Here is an 18,820-nt window from a genome sequence, read left to right on the forward strand (position 1 = left end):
CCAGCTTTGGAAAATAAAGCCAATATTTGATTAGGCAAGTGATGAAACATTTTTCTCATACAAACATTGTGTGCCTGGAGCCCCAGTCTCCATGGTGTAGACATCATAAGAAATATTTAAACTGCCCAGAGAGAAATCTGACTAGAACAGGCCAAGGTTTCTCAACCTTGGCACTATTGACACTTGGACCTGATATAATTCTTTTCGGGGGCAGGGGTTGCCCTGTTGTAGGACATTCAGCAGCATCCCTAGCCTCTACCCACTAGATGCCAATCGTGACCATCAAAAAGGTCTCCAGACTTTTGTCAGATGTTCTTAAGGGAGGGGAGCAAAGTTCAGTGGTTTAGAGCCACTGGGACAGGCCTATTCAGCTGTTGTATTGCAAGTGGAAGCTTAGCTGCTCCTAGGCGTAGCCTTAATGCTTTAGACTTAAATCTGCATGGATGTCTTCTAAAGCAAATCTGATTCAAGAGGCCCAAGTTTTCTGAAGACGAATTTCAGTCCCATTAAGCAAATTAATCTCTTTTTGGCCTAAGTCTCCAAAACCTAGTTTCATGGTTATGAAATTTGCTGTACAATCAGTGTCTTTAGTCTCATGAAAATTAAGCACAGAAAACGTGATGTCTGATTTTGTGCTTAAGAAACAGGAGTGGTGGCCCCGTGGAAGGTTGGGCCTCATTTTATGGTGTGGCTGAGTGATTTGTCAGTTCTTTGAAGTCATTCCTTAGGGTCCAAAGAACCTTTCTGGCACATTCCTTTTGGAACCAAACCGTATTTACTTAGAAAGTATTCCTTGGCTGCCAAGAATCCTCAGGACATTAATTGAAATGGTTGGTGTTTAATGGACTTTCCCCAATATTATAAGGAAAGAAAGGTTCTGACATTTTATTCATCTTCTGAGTCATTTTCATTCTTATAGTTATGACCTTTGGCAGATTTTTATCTCCAACAGTAAAGTAGAAAACAGATTTGCAGGTACAGTCCCTGTAAGAAGCATGTCAGATACGGCCCTCCCAGTCCGATTGTGACTGTGGTCAGATACCTTCATTGGAAAATAAAAATTGAAGAGTAGAAAGCAACAGGAACCATGAAAAAATTCACCATTTGCCAAAACTGATGTTTGGATCAAGCAGAGTTTGTACTAACAATCATGGGAAAAATTTACCTCACAGACTAAAAACCCATCCAGTTAAAAATAGAAGTATTTACATTTTAAATTACCTTGATCCAAACTCCTCCCCCCAAGGAAATAAATCTACATCATTAAATTCCCCACGACCGGGGCGCCTGGGTGGCTCAGTCGGTTGAACGTCCAACTTTGGCTCAGGTCACGATCTCACTGTGGGTTTGAGCCCTGCATCGGGCTCTTTGCTGACAGCTCAGAGCCTGCTTCGGATTCTGTGTCTCCCTCTCTCTGCCCCTACCCCGCTTGTTCTCGTTCTTTCTCTGTCAAAAATATTTTTAAAAACTCCCCCACGACCTTATAATGGAGAGAAGTTTTAAAGTGACCTGTTTTCCTGCTTAGCTGCATTATGGGAAAATTAGGTAATCCATCCTCAAGTAATCCTTTCAAAATGGCCTGTTTGCATAAGGACCTTTCCTGTTCTGCAGTCCTATAAAGTGACCTAACAGCCAGTTTATGGTTCACTGGAAATAGTGACCAAACTTCCAACAAGGTCTTGCTCTTGGGAAAGACTGCTACCGGGCTCTTGACTCCAGGAGAGCAGTGTGCTCCGGCCTCTGTGTTGCTCCCCCGACCCCAGAAAAAAGCCTCCTCGAGAGGGAAGCAAGGTCCCACGCCACAATAACAAGCCCATGCTGACACTGGCAATACTGAGGACTTTTATGGTCTCTCAAGAAAAGAAGAGGTCGTTGCACAAAAGCAAACATTTTAGATCATTGCTTTATTTCACTATTGTTTAACAACAAAGTTCATTCCTCTCAAGGTGGATCTTGAATTGTTCCTTGTGTTCTTTTCCTCATCCTGAATAAAAAAGGTAATGAAGAAAAAGCCTGTACTTTTGGAGACCTAGAATCTTACGTATGCTAATAAGCTTTTGACTGCAATTTCGTGGTACGGTATTTCCTGCTGGCATCTTGGTGGTCCCACGGAGCTCCCCACCCTCCAGTGAAGGTGGCTGTCCACAACTACCACCGTTGAAACCAAAAGTAAGTGTTGAAAAATGCACCTTTTACAATAAAAAAGTAGAAACCAATTCAATTTCCTTTTTTTTTTTTTTTTTTACGAATATAAAGTTTCTTGTAAATATGTACAGTCTTTTGAGCTAGTTCTATAGCAGGAAGCATTTTTCACAAATGAGACACACAATATACACTTTCAGGGCTCAAGAAGCCCCATTTCTCATGGAGATCCTAAATGAAATGCCAAGACTGAAAGACCAGTTTTCAGTGACCTTTCCAAATACTTGTGGACCAAGAGACAAAAACTTCAGCAAACATTCAGTCTGATCTGCCCTGGGGGAGGGAGGGGATGCAGTGTGACCCCAAAGACTCCAAGCGACACATAAAACACAACAGCATGACACCTGCCAAGGGTGCAATAACGTAGAGGGAGGGACATAGGCGTTTTGAACAAGAAAGCACTTAGGTTAAGAGACGAGCAGGAAGGAGCTGGGATGTGGGCCAGGTTGCAGTCTGGAAAGTGATCTGACGTGGGTTGAAACGTGGTCATGTTCCCCTGCAGTGGTGGAAACAGGTCTACCTTTCAGCCTACCTAGGATGTGCCTTGGTTGTTCGAGGCATGCGTAAGAGTCATGGAGAATCAGAAGCAAGAGATGCCTTGTGGGAGATTAAAGGCAGAAGTAAGGCCGCTGTTAGCTTGCCAACTGCAAAGCCTCTAGGTTGGTTCTTTACCAGTTGCCAGGAATTTCGCGTTCTGGTAGCGGGCAGAGAGAAACCATGTGAGCAGCACTGCACCTAAGGAGGACCTCCTGACCCCAGCAGAGGTGGAAGAGGGGCCGCGGCTCTCTCCAACTTCCTGGTCTTAGTCTAGTCCTAGGGAAAGGCTCACTTGGGAAGTCACAGTTTCGTGGGGTAGAACTGTGCTGGATTTTGTGTGAACACGGAGTCATCCACGAGGGAGGCGGCAGGGAAGCGTGAAGGTGTGAGGTGGTGGTTTGCTGAAATCCTTCTCTGGTCGTAAGGCTTGAGCGTTTGGTTTTTTGTTTGTTCAGTGCTACAGACTGCAGCTTTTTGTGGCCAGTGAATTGGCAAGTGGTCAGAGGGTCTCGATTCAGCGGGAGCGATGGTATGGTACTAGTACATTGGCAGAGCAACCCAGGGGGGCAGCCAGGTCAGGGGGCAGCACATGCAGTGAAACCGCCATGCAGAACTCCCGGACGGGTCTCTTCCCATCCCAGGGTGGGGAACGATGCGCTGTCGCGGACAGGAGGTGGATGGCCCCCCCGGTCCTCTCCTGGGCCCAGAGACTCATCAATGCTGGGCTCCGAGCAAGTCTATTGCATGCTTTCCTGGCCAAAGCTACATGGAAAGCAGGGACAGCAGGCTGGGGAGATGACGCTGAGGGGCGGGGAGGGAGAGCTCCTCGAGGTTCCTTGGCCCCAAGTCACTGCCTCCGAGCTGAGGCCTGATGACCTCCGTACATTCTCAGCTGGTGGGAGGGGAAGTCGTCAAGGCCATAAAAGGCAATGAGAACAGTAAACATTTGGCTAAGATGTCACCCTGGGTAAAACAGGGCCATCTGTGAGGATGGACTGGAACAAGAATGAACCTACATGAGCGCAGGAGGTTAGCCAACTGGCGGGGATTCTTCTACAATACGTTTCCGTAGCAAAGACCTGATGGTGTGATCTAGCTAAAAATGACTACGACAGGAAATACATTGCTATTCAAATCTATTAAGAATTCTGTTGTCTTTAAAAAAAAAAAAAAAAAGAAAACCAACCAACCCTAGGATCTTAAAGTAGCTATTAAATAGGATTCTAACCACGTTGTAGTTAGCGCAGGTTGGTTTCCTTTGATGAACTGGTACAGGCTAGAGCCAGGTATAAAAGTTTGTGAATGCTCTGAAAGAGAAAGTGCACAGAGGGTGACTGCAGGAAGGTGCTGACGGCTCCCGAGAGCCTCAGCCCGGCACCACCTGGCTGCAGGGCGTCCACACTGAGGTGGGTCTGGACCCAGCTGTGCCGTGGGGTGGCTGAGCAGATGGGGGCTGGGGTCCCCTTCAGCAAAGTTCCTTAGAGTGTTTGGGGTTTTCCTGCAGATTAAGATGAGGAGTTGGTTTTTCTGGCTGAGATTTATACTGAAGACTGGTCCCAGACCTAGGAGCAAAATAAGGAGGGGGTTTTAGCTGAGGGGGCCAGAAATGCCTGTGCTCCCCCTGCCTGATCCCAGGAGGAAGTGTGCACCACCCGGCCTCCCTGCAGCTGTTAATAGGGAGTGCTCCACAGTACGGCTCCAGCTCTGAGCTTGGGGTTCATCAGGGAATGACATTCACAGAAAATTCTCCAAAGCTGTGGATGGATCTCTGTTACACACACACACACACACACACAAGCCCCCATTTTATCGGTAAATCAGAGGGGAGAAGAAAAAACACTGAATGGCCTTTCCTCCTCTCCTTATCGGCAGGGGTCCCAAGGGCCAACTGCAGGTGGCCTTGGGAGAATGTGATCTAGAAAACCAGCCCCCAAGGACAGAAAGGTGGCTGTGCTGTCCAGAGGGGTCCCTGGAACCAAGCCTACCGAGGAGGCATCAAGCACTTGGGCCTCCCCCTGCTCGTCGGGGCCCCCTTTCCTTCAACACATCCCTCCATCTCAATTGCTAACCTAAAATTACACAGATAATAACGTGTATGATTTAAAGATTTCAAAAAGCTCAAAGTTCTAGGGGGCAACCACTGTTAACCAGTTTCTGTGTAGCCTTCCAAAAAATTCTTGAGGTACGTATTTGTAGATGTGCCTGAAAAAAATAAGACATAAGCGTTTTGTATAGTAGGCTATCATTTGTGTTTAAGAAGGGAGGATACACATAGAATCTCTTTGCTTATGTGCATAGAGTATCTCTAGAAACTGCGAACACTGGTTGCCTCTGGGGAAGCGAATGATATACCTTAGGGTAGCTATTCCATTTTGAGGTACACATGTATGCATTATCCATTTTCTTAGAAAGGCCTCTTCTTAAATACATTTTCTTCCTAAACTTGTTACCATGTCCTAAAAAATCTGAATTAATAATAACAGAGTCTCCTTTTTACAACAGTGGCCCCAAAGGGCCCTCAGCTCCTCAGGTCACTCCTCTGGCCTCTCCGGATGGTGCCTCACCTTGTTGACCTGGGACAGTGGGGTCCTCACGGCTCCCGCAGGCAGCCGGCCCCGGCTGCTGTCTTCAAACAGCCTCCCAGGTGAGCGTTCCCTCCGCGTGCTGAGCATCCGGCCTGGGGACTTCTCTCGCTCCAGGGGGCGGCCAGGAGACTTGTCCCTGCGCAGCTCTGTCCGCCCCTCTCGGTAGCGGTGGGGTGTGCTTGGCTCTCGTGGGTGGCTGGGGCCTTCCGGTGGCGCCGGGCTAGAGGCCACACGCTTGGTGATGTGCTCGTTGTATGTTGGCGGGCCTCGCTTGTTGGGGCTGCGGGCAACAGGAAAGGGAGGTGCGAAATGAGAAGTCACAACCTCAAAGGGGCATTTTCTTCCTCTGAGCAACCCCCAGGTCCCAATCCCACCAGGAGTTCTTCAGGCTTTTTGTTTTCTTTTGATAGGACAGGAAGAGAAAGAGGACACCAAAAGAAAATCAAGCTTCCTGGTCTCAGTGCAGGTTTTTACTGCCAGAACCTGTGCTAAGCTCTTTATGTGCTTTGACTCATTACATTGTCATGACAGCTCCACAAGCTAAGAGCAGGCATGACCCTCACAGCAGAGGCGATGTGGAGACAGGGAGGCTGAGTGCCTGGCCTGAGCTAGGGAGATGCAGAACTGGGATTCCGACACAGGTCAGTTTGACATCCTAATCCCCACCCAGTATCCTACTGACCTAAGTATTTTGCAGAATCTATAAGGCACAGAAGGAAGTCTTCACTTAGGGGAGGAGGCTGCTCAAAGGCCCTTGATGCAAGGGAGCAATTTTGAGAAAGCCTGTACACATCTGCCAATTCTGTCTCACTCGTCGGCCTGGTGTTTGGTCACCTCTCCTTCCAGGTGGCTTTCCAAGCATCTTTGTGGCACCCAATACTGATGTGAGAGGGATCAGGCCTGACAGAATTAGAAAACTGAGCAGGACAAAAACAGTACAGTTGCTCAAAACACGGCCCTGGCCCTGAAGATTGACAGTTAATAACCAAACAATAGAAAACACCGGGGCCTTTTTGTATGGCCAATCCAACCCTCCCCCAAGCCCGGCCTGGATATTTCGAATGAAGATTTCAGCAGGTACGGCCCTAACCACCTCTCTGAAGAAGGGAGATCCAGAAACAGAACTGAGAGTTAATTCCTTCCCACCCCAACGAGCAGAAAAAGTACTCAGTCCTCCTCATCTCAGTATAATTAGAGCCAGGAAAAGGGAACCGACTTAACATGGGCACATTTTATGGAGAATATTACTTGGAGAACATGTTTTGATTGATTGGAACTTTATCTCAGAAAATAAAAGTAGAAATCGGGCAAGTAAATTTATCCTCGTTATTTTTAAAATCTAAATTACAATTGGAATTACAGGCTGATTCTAAGAATGAGCCAAGTATGAATCACATACTGATTTATCTTGCTCTAATTTTTCCAGTGAAATTGTATGCTAATATGCTCGATGACATACTTTCCATCAATGTTGGACTTTTGCAGTAAAATCAGTCATTTCTTCAGAAATGTTTGAGAGAGTCACTGGTTTTCCCAGAGGCCCATCTTAATCCTTGATATTTACATCCTTCTCTTTGGAAGGGGCCAAGTTAGTTGATTTTTTCTTCAATTATTGGTCCAACTACCAGAATCTCTTTGTCAATGCTCATAATTGAAAACAAATGAGAAGCAAAGGCATCTACTGGGGGAGGAGAGACTCTAGAGCAAGTTGAAGGCCAAATCTGGACAGATGCCCTGGTTTTATAAATAAAGTTTTATTGGAACACAGCCATGCCCATCTGGTTTTGCACTGGTTGTTCGGCTTTCATATTACAACAATAGTTGAATGGTTGAGACAACCATATAGCCCACAATGCCAAAAATATTTACTATCTGGACCTTAACAGAAGTTTGCTGATTCCTGCTCTACAGTGAAACAGAGAGGTGAGTAGAGATAATTAGGTAAGTGATCAGTTCATTGTGAAGTTTTTCAAGTCATTGTCTGGCTTCCCTGTGCAATTCTGTCAAGATTCCAGATAACATGCCCAGAAAGCCAGAACCCTCCTGTGCTAGGTGGGTACAGCAGAAAAATCTGAGATAACTCAGATTTCAGCATCTTGAAATGAAGGTTTATATTCATCTCTAGTCGTGTGGCTTTAAGATATGGAAGACAAAAAAAATAAATTCCAACTAGGAGAATTACATTAAGCCTGTTTGTAATGGAGATGAAATTATAAAATGTGTCCACAGGGGCCCATCATAAAGCAAGTGAGAAGATACTCAATGCCCTGGGGAAGAAGGATGGCTTAAGGAGGGCCATTTGGGACGTCAGATTAATGGAATGAAAGAAAATACCCATCATTCTAGGCCAAGTGGGCAATCTTCTATCTCTGTATCCATTAATGACCAATGATCTACCATGCCAATTTTATGTTTTTTTGTTTTTGTTTTGTTTGCAAAGAGTTTCATTTCTTGCTCTGCTAAACAGACCAGGGCAATGAGGCCTGCAGTGAATCATATTCAGCCAAGCTGGGCTTCTGCATTCTGACCTGCCAAAGCAGTCTGCATAAAAAGATCATTTTATAAGCCAAGAGACAACCAAAGACTAACTGTTGATTTTCCACACATGCCTGGCAACAGCAGGAAAGCAACAGCATTATTTCTGCCTCTTGTTCAAAGGAACCGGAACCATTTCCAACCACAGGAATAAGCAACTTCTTACAGAGACACCATATAGTCTCAGAAGGAAGGTGCCTGCCATCTGATTAGTGAGGCAGTGGAGAAAAAAAAAAATCTAATTATGGTACTTTGATTTGTTCTTGGCATGACTTGGAAACTACTTAAAGAAAATCTGGACGTTTCAGGATAGAACTGTAGCCCTTTGAACAGTTCCTTCTGAGGCAGGGTCAAGCCAAAAGAGTTAGGAACCGCTGGTTATTTGGCACTTCTGATTTTCTAGCAAGTGCCTGGGACTAAAACCACACTGGCCAAAAATTCAGACTATTATATTTCAATAGAAGAAAAACTATTCATTAGGACATAGTCTCAGAATATTAAATTTATGATTTTTTTCAAGATCTAAGGATTTTTTAATATTAGAGATAATTACCATGTGGTGGAGGGACTAAATCCCTTGAGAATAAAAACATGTCTTCATCTGTGGATCCCCAGCCCCAGACATTGTGTCTAGCACATGGTAGGGGATCCATGTAATTCTTTATAGAGTAGACATACCATTCCAGAAAAATTTAAATCCTAGGTCAGTTAAATATTCCCCTTGGGTTAAATCTCAGAATTTATTTGCAGACCAAGATCTTAAAGTTATATACATCAAAGCTCCACATCGACCTGGATCTGGCTCACAGCCCTCTGTGTCAAGACTAGGTCAGTCCCACTTCCATGCACTGCTGATGGCATTGCAGACGGATCTGGCCTTCAGGGAGGAATTTTCAGCAAGATCTATCAAAATTACAAACAGACGTCTGATGTCACCCGTCAATTTTGTTTCTAGGAATTTATCCTACAGATAGATTCCTAAGCATGCAAAATGACAGAAGCACAAAATCATTTAATTTACTGTAGCAACAGTCTGTAAATAACCCTAAAATCCATTGATAAAAAAGCAGTTAAATAAATCAAGGTCACATGAAGGAATGCTAAGTAGGCATAAAAACAATGAAGAATACTTCTGATGCCAACGTGGAGCAGTCTCCAAGGAACATTAGGTACAAGAATGTGTGCTGCGCTACCACCTGTATCAAAAAGAGGAAAAGCACTTCCAGAATGGTACAGCAAGGATTGCCGAACACCCGTTCCTCCATAAAAGCAACAAGAATACTGGCAACAGCCGTCAAAATAAACTTTCCAGAACTCTGGAAATTAACCAGACTTGTAAGAACTCTAACAGCAAGGGCATTTATGCAAGAAAAATAACTGATAATCCCAGTAAGAACAAGTTTTGTGACATGTTAATGTGACCTATTTCTACCCCCTTTCTCCCCAGAGCTGCAGTTTTGAAACTAAGAGCCCTGTAAGAGTAGCCTCTGGAGAGAGATCAGGATCGAAACTCTCCAAAAAGCCCCAACCCCAGAAAACAGTCTGACCTGCATGGCTACTCCCCAGAAAAGACCATTCGAGGGGCTTTTTCCTTGACCCAAGTCAGGGCTTGCTCATGAGAAAAGCCCTATTCCCAGATGTTTATCAAGAACAATCAACAGCAAGTGTTTAATCTGCCAAATACCTGAGGGAGTGCTACCAGTTGGGGAAGAGGCTGGCCAAAACACTCAAAAGGAAATCTGGGAATAAGATGTCTGCAAGGCATTTTGAAATGGTCCCTTATATTCATAGGGATTTAGAAGGCCATGCACACAGGAAAAACCTGAGAAGGCTTCAGTTCTCAATTCTGGCTGACTTTGAGCATTGAAGGTATGCCCAACACACACGTACACACACACACACACACACACACACACACACACAAACCCTAAGCAAAAGGTGAGAGACTTACTGATTCAATGCATTGAACAAAATCTCTGCCCTGTCATTAGCTGATAACTAACCTAACCAAGCAGAAATTTGAATGGCCAGCCCCACATAACAAAGAATACAGACTTTACAGATTTAGTCCAGGAGAGTCACTCAATAAACAGGAACAACAGGGGCCCTTGGGTGGCTCAGTCGGATGAGCAGCCAACTCCTGATTTTGTCTCAGGTCATGAATTCTTGGTTCATGAATTCAAGTCCGGCATTAGGCTTGGCACTGTCTGTGCAGAGCCTGCTTGGGATTCTCTCTCCCTTTCTGCCCGCCCGCCTCAAAATAAATAAATAAACATTAAAAAAAAAACACCAAAAACAGCAACAACAAAAACGGGGGAGAGGTGGGGAACTGATTTCCAGAGTTGCCACATTATAGTATTTGAAATGTTCAGCCTCCCAACAAAAAATTAGAAGACATGCAAAGAAAGAGGAAAGCATGGCCCATACGGATGGTGTTATTTCTTCTGGGAAATCTTCCCTGGCCCCCAAGTCCAAGCTAGGAACCCTGTTCTGGGCTCCCGTGGTGCCTTAAACTACCCCAGTCAGAGGCCCATCCTTCTAAGCTAGGCTATAATTGCCTGATTGCTCATCATGGCCTCTCTCCCACTGGGCTCTATCAGGGAGGGACTGCATCTGGTTCTTCAGCACCATACCTCCTGCAGCAAGCCCAAGTAGCATGGCAGAGTATCTGCTAAAGCAATGAATGCACAATTCATGATCAATTCTAGTGCCACTAAAAAACTCAACAGAGAAAGACCAGACATTTCCTTCCACCTTTTTCCAAGGGGGCATTTAAAAATTCTCCTGATGCTTGTAAAGGGCACTTTAGTGCTATAGATCCCAAAGAAATGAGTGGCTTGAGCTTGAAGACTGGCAAACCTTTGACCAGTTTAGCAAAATTTCCTGCTATCTTACAGAAAAACACTCTGCCTCCTGTAATGGAGACGTGTTGTACCTGCGGGAGGTGGAGGGGCCCCGGTGGTGGTCAGTGCCGGACTCCTTCACAAGGTTTCCTTTGCAGCAAATAACCCTTAATTTATCCTGGTATGAGGATGCCAGGTAAATCGCTCCTGAGGAAATTGCAGGGCCCAAGTAGCGTGGGTTCGGGATTTCCAAATACGCTCGGGCAGGGGTCCTATGGAGTTCCAGATAAGAGTTTACATTCAGGTTATCTCCGTTGCTAGATGGAATGGAAAGAAACACACACTTGGCCCCAAGCCCCAACCGCCGAGGTTTTCAAAGTCTGAAAGGGCAATGCTTACCCCAGAGAAGAGCGTGCCTGGATCTCAATTACTTCTAGTGAGTTGAAGTGGGTCACAAACAGATAGGGTTCTCTGTAGGCTGCATGGCCACCACAGAAGAGCATGGGCAAGGAAGGGTTAAAAGAGAAACTCAAAACCAGGCTGCAAGGCCACCTTGGACCTAGCAATCCCACCAAAGGGATTTATCCTACACATACATCCATGTGCCAACATAATGAGGCATGTTCAAGTATACTCACTGCCATGTTGTCAGAGCAGACGATGGGAACCAACTCAAGTGGACATTATAGGGGGTCAGTTAAATAAATTATGGTACATCTATGGAATTCTGCATAGTTGTAAAACCTGCAAGAAGCTCTCTATGTACTGATACATAAAAAAACCTGAAGTGTACAATTTTACTTAGTGTGAAAAGCAAGATTCAGAATGTGTAAAGTGTGTCACCATACTGATTTAAACAAAAAGCATTTTTAAAGTGTGTTGGGGGGTAGATAAGAATATATTTTCTTATGCGTCTTTATTTGCACAAAGCACTGGAAGGATAAACTCTATTTTTTCCCACTTTGGGGGAGAGGGAATGGAGAATTAGGGAGACAGGTTATTTGGGTGAGGCTTTTCATTGTATACCTTTTTAAAGTGTTTCATTGTATATGTTTTCAAAAAACATTAAAGATCGGGTTCATAGATAATTAAATATTTCTGGCCTTAATACTATATATCAATATCATAGTGTCACTGAAACTCTAGGATATGATGAGATCTTTTTCTGTCTTAAAAGTAAAGGAGATTATCACTACCATTCCTTTCAGTAAACTAGGACTTTGGTATTAGACTGTTAGTCGTGCCTCCTGGTACTCAGGCCCTGGTGGATAGAGCCTCCTTCCCTTGAATCTAGGCTGACCCTGTGGCTGCTTTAACCAGTAGGATGTGGTGGTAGCAAGAAGGCCTGCCAGCTTGCACTTCTGCACTCTTGGAAGAAGCCCACGTGGAGAGGAACTGAGACCTCCAGCCACCAGCCCAAGCTGAGTTCCCAACAATTATACCAATTGCCTGCCATTTTGTGAGGCCATTTTGGACTTCCTACTTATCCCAGTGCCCCCACTGGAACCGCACGAAGCAGAACTATCCAGTCCAGCCTCAGCATCTTAGGCAATGACAAGTTGTTGTTGTCTTGTCCGTAACAAGTTTTGGAACTTGTTATGCAGCAATAGATAAACCAAATAGCCTCGACAGGTATTTCAACCATAACGGCATTTCAGAACATTCACACAGACGTGTATGTACATATTTGCACGTAGGTGTGTGCTTATGCTTTGACCCAGCAGCTCCACTTTGAGGGCTTATGAGCAGCAGGTACTATTTGACAAGCGTGCAAAGATCAGTGCAAGATGTTCATCATAGCAATGTTTGTACTTACAGAAAGAATGAGCATGATCTACCTGCTCTGCCTAATCAGAACTGATTAAACTGACAGGTGTTCAGCTATGCCATGGGATACTCTGCAGCCTTTGAAATGATTTAAATTCACAGGCAATGCTCTCCTTTCTGTCATGAGAGCCTAACAGATATTTCACAAGGCCAGTGGCCTTGGCTTACGTGGTTCTTCATCAGAATCTTTGCCCTGAACACTTCTTCAGGTGACTCTCACCTGTGGTGCTTGGTGTCTAATGTAATCCATAAGCATAGTGCTTAACCCAAAAAGGAGTCCACCTGCAATTTTTTCCTAGGACACCAGCTGCTGGCAGAACAGAGCCCTCCATACCTTGCATCACTTACCAAAGGCCAAAGGTAAGCGACTCCACTTGAGATCATCTGTGCGGCTACGTCTTCCATAAGAATCCACGAACACCCCAAATTCTGCAAGGAGTTGGAGCCCGGGGCATCAGCACAGCCAGAGGCATCAGTATCAACAACACATACTTTGATAGAAGAATAAGGGATTGAACCCGGGGGACCACCAGCCAGATTTAACTGGATCATTAAAACCTGAAGACCTTTGCTGAGTCACATCTCTCAGAGACGTGTTAAAGGAAAGCGGAAGAGACAGAAAATAAGAGGCAAAAGGAGGAGGAAAAGGAGAAAGAGAGACCCAGACACAAGGAGGAACAGACAGAAAGACCCAGAGACAGGAAGAAGGGGGGAAATGAAAAAGAATGAAGAGAAACATCACAAGAAAATGCAAGAAAGAAGGAAGGGAAAAAAGAGAAAGGAAAGGGAGAGAAAGAAGGGGCAGAGAAGGAAAGAAGTGGCTGCTCTCAGGAGAGAATATGAGAGAGCTGATCAGGCAAGGGTGCTGGTAGGGTCTGGGGCTCCTGGTGTCTGCGAGCCATCAGACCAGTGGCGGGCGGGAAGCCCTGACTCACCGTGGAAGCAGAGCAGGTACTCCTCCCGCTGCCCTGCACCGTTCACCTGCACGATCGAGACAGGGAAACTATTGGAAGAGGAGGCAAACACAGCAGGCGCCAAGGAATGGTCATTCTTATCCAGGAATTCTGTAAAGTCAGGTGAGAAGCGGGGCTTCAGGAATGAGCTAGTGTTGGTGGCAAGGCTGGAGCAGAGTGCGGGCTGGGGGGAGGACTTGGGCCCTACCCTCAAGCGTGTACTGCTTCATGTCAATTTCGTAGAATTTATTGGTTCCAATAAGGATACTGTAATTGGTGAAGTGGATGCAGCTGCAGGGCTCTGAGGTCTCTATCTCCTGAGACAGAGGGTAGAAGAAAATGATGTGAGTTAACACAGGGCAGCCCCATTTCCACTGCTATTCCATTTCCGCCTCAACTAACCACGCCTTGGAGACGGTCACCTCTGGACTTCTTCACGTTCTCAGCCACACAAAGCACACTCCATCCTTTCATGTCCCCCATGAGGACTGATCATCCCTTTGCTACCTCTGAGTTCTTTGCAACCCCAGACCAAGAAAATAAGGTCAAATGGCAGCCAAAAAGAGTCAGAAACACCATTTCAATGAAAAGGTTGCAAAAACAGATCTTTAAAAATGCAAATTCTTATCTGAGGAAAAGAACTGGAGAAAACAGGGTTAGAGGGAGTGGTTTTAAGCTTCCTTCTTTTGGTATGCTAAGTTTCTAACATGAACCTGTATCACCTATATGATTATTCTCATCATCACTGTTGTCATCTCCATTAGTGATGGGCTTTCTAATTACTTCCACTTGTTTTCAGGCCAGTCCTAATAGTAAAAAAACCTAGGCATGCTTATTCAAAACAGTAGCCAAGAATTACAGGGAAGCAATGATTTCTGAGAAATCTCCTAAAGCTAACAGTTCAAGCTCACAATCCACACTATCATCACTGAATATTTCTGATCACCTGCTAAGTATGAGGAAACTTTTAGGTAGCATGACACAGTGAAATGGCAGGGAAAAATCAAACTTCAGTTTTGGTCTCAACTTTGTAACAGGATCTCAAGCCAGCCTCAATTGTCTAACCTGAAAATTGGGGATTACCACCCCTGCATTTCAGAACTGTTGTGGAAAGTATATAATAACCAGCTCAGTTTCTGGATGGTGGACGAACAGCCCACCCAGGATGAAACTATTTCCCCAACACAGAATGACCTCTATGTATGTTCACCCATCAGTCATTTCACTTCTGAGACTAATCATGAAGACACCTGAAATAAAGCAGGCTTACTACAGGTGGCGCTTTCCTAGCCTAGGGACAACGGCCAGTCTCAGGAAGTGAGGCAAATGATCCAACGTGCACCTTGTCCACAGGGCAGTCACCATCACCACCACTCTGCTCCAAGGACAATCAGCTCCCTAATTACACATCAGAACACAGCACTGGCTTCTCCAAAGGTTAATAATAGAAACTTCTAGGATCTGACATAAATTCTGATAAGTGCCACCAGAGACTGCTAGCTTCTCAGAGAGATGTCCTTCCTTTTTTATGCGAATTGAAACGAAGTGTCTCTTCCATCAGCCAGCTTCCTTTCTCCCGTAACAAAGGGCTGAATTCACTGGGCAGGCTAGAGAGGCCGTTCACAAACAGAAGGAAAATGAGAGGGAAAAGGGCAGCCACTCAAGGCTCTGAAGCTTCCTCCAGGTGTGTCTGTCTCTTTCTCCCTCTCCCCCTACCTAGAGATCACCAAGGCTGAAGGGACCTGGCACACACTGTTCCCTGAGACGGCACGCCTTCCACATCAATTGGTGGGGACAGCAGGACAGGTGAAGCCCAGGACTTACTTTTCGAATGCAGTACTTGCTGAGGTTTTCATTGTAGCGGAGAATGATGACTTTGCTGGGCATGGCTGCACAGATGCAGAGCCCGTTCTCAATCTGAAAAGCAATCAGGGAACAGAAAAAGAGTGTCAGTCGTGTGTATACTGGCTCCAGAGCAAAACTAGGAATATAACATCAATTTTTTTTTATGTTTACTCATTTTTTGAGAGAGAAAGAGACAGTGTGAGCAGGGGAGGGGCAAAGACAGAGGGAGACAGAATCTGAAGCAGGCTCCAGGCTCTGAGCTGTCAGCACAAAACCCGATGTGGGGCTCGAACTCCCGAACCAGGAGATCATGACCTGAGCCGAAGTTGGACGCTTGACTGAGTGAACCTACCCAGGAACTCCCAAAAAACTTTTTTTAAATAAAAAGAAAAGAATTGATAAAACTGACAGAGCACACGGTGTTTTACCTTGCTCAGTCCCCGTCTGAAAATCCTGGGCCCATCTAGCAATGTCTTTTATCAGCCCCTTAAGATTCCTCTAAGAAACCTTTTCAAAGCAACACCTTTCTAGGCCAACCATTCTCCTACTTTATATTCTGCCCCCCCCCCTTTTTTTATTGCCACAATTAATCATAACCATCATATAAGTGACTAAGAAAAGAATTCCAGAGACCAAAAGTCCTCAAGAATAGTGACCAAGGTCAAGGCCCCTTCAGGAGGTTCCTGGAGTCAACCATAGCCCTCCCCCACTGGTCCTCCGTTCCTCAGCACAGAATTCTCTGAAGGCTGAGTCAGGGACACAGGATGTGTTGGGTAAATGCTGACTCAGTGGCTAAACAACAGATTCCCAGTGAGCCATTTTCTGAGAAGGGAAAGTCAGTGGTTGTCAACAGGATGACTCCAGTGGCCTCAGGCGGCCTGCAAATGCTTGATTCAGATTTCATTAAAGTTAGACATGTTCATGTGTAGGCACCCACAAACACTCTTAATTTTTTCAATAAAAAAAGTTTCCCTAAAGAAGCAGGCAAGAAAATAAATGTATTTATGCACCAAAATCAATATGCTATTAGCTACCAAACAATTAACCTGAGTTATTGTGAACTGACTTTATGTTCTATAAATGTCATAAATCAGAATTTGCTAATTTCTAGTAATAAAACATTTTTCATCCAGTCCAGGAGTGGGGATCCACGTTAGATTAAAAAAAAAAAAAAAAGACTCTGTCCTACACACACTGACACAGATATACACACACATACACATTCTAAGCATGGATCTTCCTTTCAGTTTTGTTAAATTCTCATTTTTCTCTCTGACATTTCCTTTAGATTCAAAGCCTGTGCAAATTTCATGGCTACACAAATTCCTTCATGTGTCTAAAGGAAGCAACAGAAATTTAACCCAGTTAGAAGACATACAATTTTCAAGGTCAAATTGGTAAGCTGCCTCAAAAGGAGGGAAGAGCCAATCTCAAGAACATTCTGCCAGCTGAGGCCCTGAGGAGAGCCTACCTTGCCAGCAGCAAACAAGTGACAGCCCTTCACGGCTTCAAAAACGTTGGGTGAGATGTCGGGCTGGGCGGGAAGGTGAGCCTGCGCCAGGGACTGCTTCACTTTTTTCACGTCAACAAGGCACAGAGCTCGCTCTTCTCCTGAAGGGAAAAGAAGAGCTTCACGGTCAGTGTGAGGCAGGGAAGCAAAGGTGTGGGATGGCAGTTCTACTTCTCCTCACATCCACGCGGGGCCATGCAGGTCAACAGAGTTTCCTAGACACTCCTGTGTACACAGCTTAGGTCCAAGTTTCAGATCTAAAATGAAAACATCTGGCCTCTTGGTCAAGATTCTGGGATGAAAAAAAAAATTCTGCCGACATAATCAGAGAATGTGAACTATACTTTCAAACACAATCCCCATCAAAGTGAAGATGAGGATGGGTTAGGAACACGGAGGGGACATTTTATGAAATGACAGGCTCGGACCGTTCCGATAGGTCAGTGTCATGGAGGACCAGGGGAAGGCCAAGGATGCATTCCAGATTAAAGGAGACTAATGGGACACTACTAAATGTAGTGCACAATCTGGGACTGGATCACAAATCAGGGGGGAAAATACCAGAAAGGATATTATTGGAGCTGCAGGTAAATTCTAACTATGAGCAGTATGTCAGACAACTGCATTCCAACGAGGGATAAATTTCCTGAATCCAAAAACGGTGCCACGTGAAACTATTCTGTGTGATACTATGACAGTAGACCCATGCCACTACACGTTTGTCCAAACCCACCAAGAGTGAACCCTCACGGACACTCTGGACCCTGGCTGATGATGTGTCACTGCAAGTTCATTAGTTATGTCCAATGTCCCACTCTAGTCGGGGATGCTGATAGTGGGGGTGGAGGGATACTGGAACTTCCTGTCCTTTAAGCTCAATTTCACCGTGAACCTAAAACGCTTCTAAAGAATAAAGTCAAGTAGGAAGGGAGGAAGGGAAGGATGGAGAGAAAGGAAGGGAGGGAAGGAAAGGAAGGAAAGGAAGGAAGGCAAGCAAGCAGAAAAACAAAAGAGGCAAAGAGAGTAAGTGTTGAGAGCCAGTTCCTGACCATATTATTTCAGCCACGCCTAAAACAAGACCTGACTGTGGATGTTTTTGAACATTGAGCCAACAAATTACTGTTTTCCATTAAAAAAAAAATAGTACTGCCAATAAAGAGAGAAAAAATTTTTTGCCATGGTTATGTGAGACAATGCCCATGTTCATAGGTGATACGGTGAAGAATTTGGGGTCACAGCTGCAAGAGACTCTCAGACGGCTCAAAAGTTAGTGTGTGTGCGCGCACGCATGTACGTTTGTACAGGAAGAGAGAGAAAATATGGCAAAATGTTAACCAGTGAACAGATGAAGGGTTTCTGAGGGTCACACAGAAATAAGAGGCAACATGCTAACAGGCAGGCTCTCAGAAGGCCATGGCTCAAGGTGGCATTGACCTCGCCACGACGCCGGCATCAAAGCGTCTGATGTTACCAGGACTCTGAGGCTCCTACTCTTTCCCTGGCTGAATGGTGAAGTGTTCTTTGGGGGTGTCAGACTGTACCGCACTGGCCACCAGGGGAATGAATCTGGGCAGAGAGCGCCATCAGCTTGGGCACCAGCAGGGACACGGGGGAAAGAGCCGCTTCTGCTCCCATCTGCCTGCAGGAGGGCCTGCCTTTGTGTTTCGCAAGCGTGACACTGGCTTTCAGGTAGTTTCCCTCGACAGTGAAGAGAAAGCGCCATGTCCTTGGCCTACCACCTGCTATCATGAGTAGCTTCTCCAGGTCCTTGATGATATAAATTTGGAAGACTGCTCCGATTCCTGGGACATGGGTGAGGGAGTTTTTCAAGACATTCAGAGCGTAGAGCCCTTCCTCAGTGCCTACCAACACCACCTGCAAGGAGAGAAGGTCACAAGCACAACATAAGCATGATCACATCCCGGGGACAACCCCATCAAGGAAGAGCCCTTTCTTTCTTGACTGCAGGGGGCGGCTACTGCC

At 45.4% G+C, this 18,820-nt stretch overlaps 1 protein-coding gene across 13 annotated transcripts in view; it reads right to left on the reverse strand.

The window, feature by feature from the left end:
* Window positions 1-1,885: 1,885 nt before the first annotated feature.
* CIT (citron rho-interacting serine/threonine kinase) overlaps window positions 1,886-18,820 on the reverse strand; it is a 163,165-nt gene continuing 146,230 nt past the window's right edge. For all 13 annotated transcript variants that reach the window (XM_043557730.1, XM_043557742.1, XM_043557741.1 and 10 more), the window contains 10 exons: window positions 18,577-18,712; window positions 16,799-16,938; window positions 15,307-15,399; window positions 13,691-13,799; window positions 13,465-13,593; window positions 12,878-12,958; window positions 11,102-11,180; window positions 10,795-10,974; window positions 5,304-5,604; window positions 1,886-4,301 (listed from right to left, as the gene is read on the reverse strand). In XM_043557730.1, coding sequence (XP_043413665.1) covers window positions 4,278-4,301; window positions 5,304-5,604; window positions 10,795-10,974; window positions 11,102-11,180; window positions 12,878-12,958; window positions 13,465-13,593; window positions 13,691-13,799; window positions 15,307-15,399; window positions 16,799-16,938; window positions 18,577-18,712 — 1,272 coding nt within the window. In that variant the 3' untranslated portion in view covers window positions 1,886-4,277. The remainder of the gene's footprint in view (window positions 4,302-5,303; window positions 5,605-10,794; window positions 10,975-11,101; window positions 11,181-12,877; window positions 12,959-13,464; window positions 13,594-13,690; window positions 13,800-15,306; window positions 15,400-16,798; window positions 16,939-18,576; window positions 18,713-18,820) is intronic.

The sequence above is a fragment of the Prionailurus bengalensis genome, chromosome D3 (assembly GCF_016509475.1).
Source record: "Prionailurus bengalensis isolate Pbe53 chromosome D3, Fcat_Pben_1.1_paternal_pri, whole genome shotgun sequence".
NCBI classification, from domain to species: domain Eukaryota; kingdom Metazoa; phylum Chordata; class Mammalia; order Carnivora; family Felidae; genus Prionailurus; species Prionailurus bengalensis.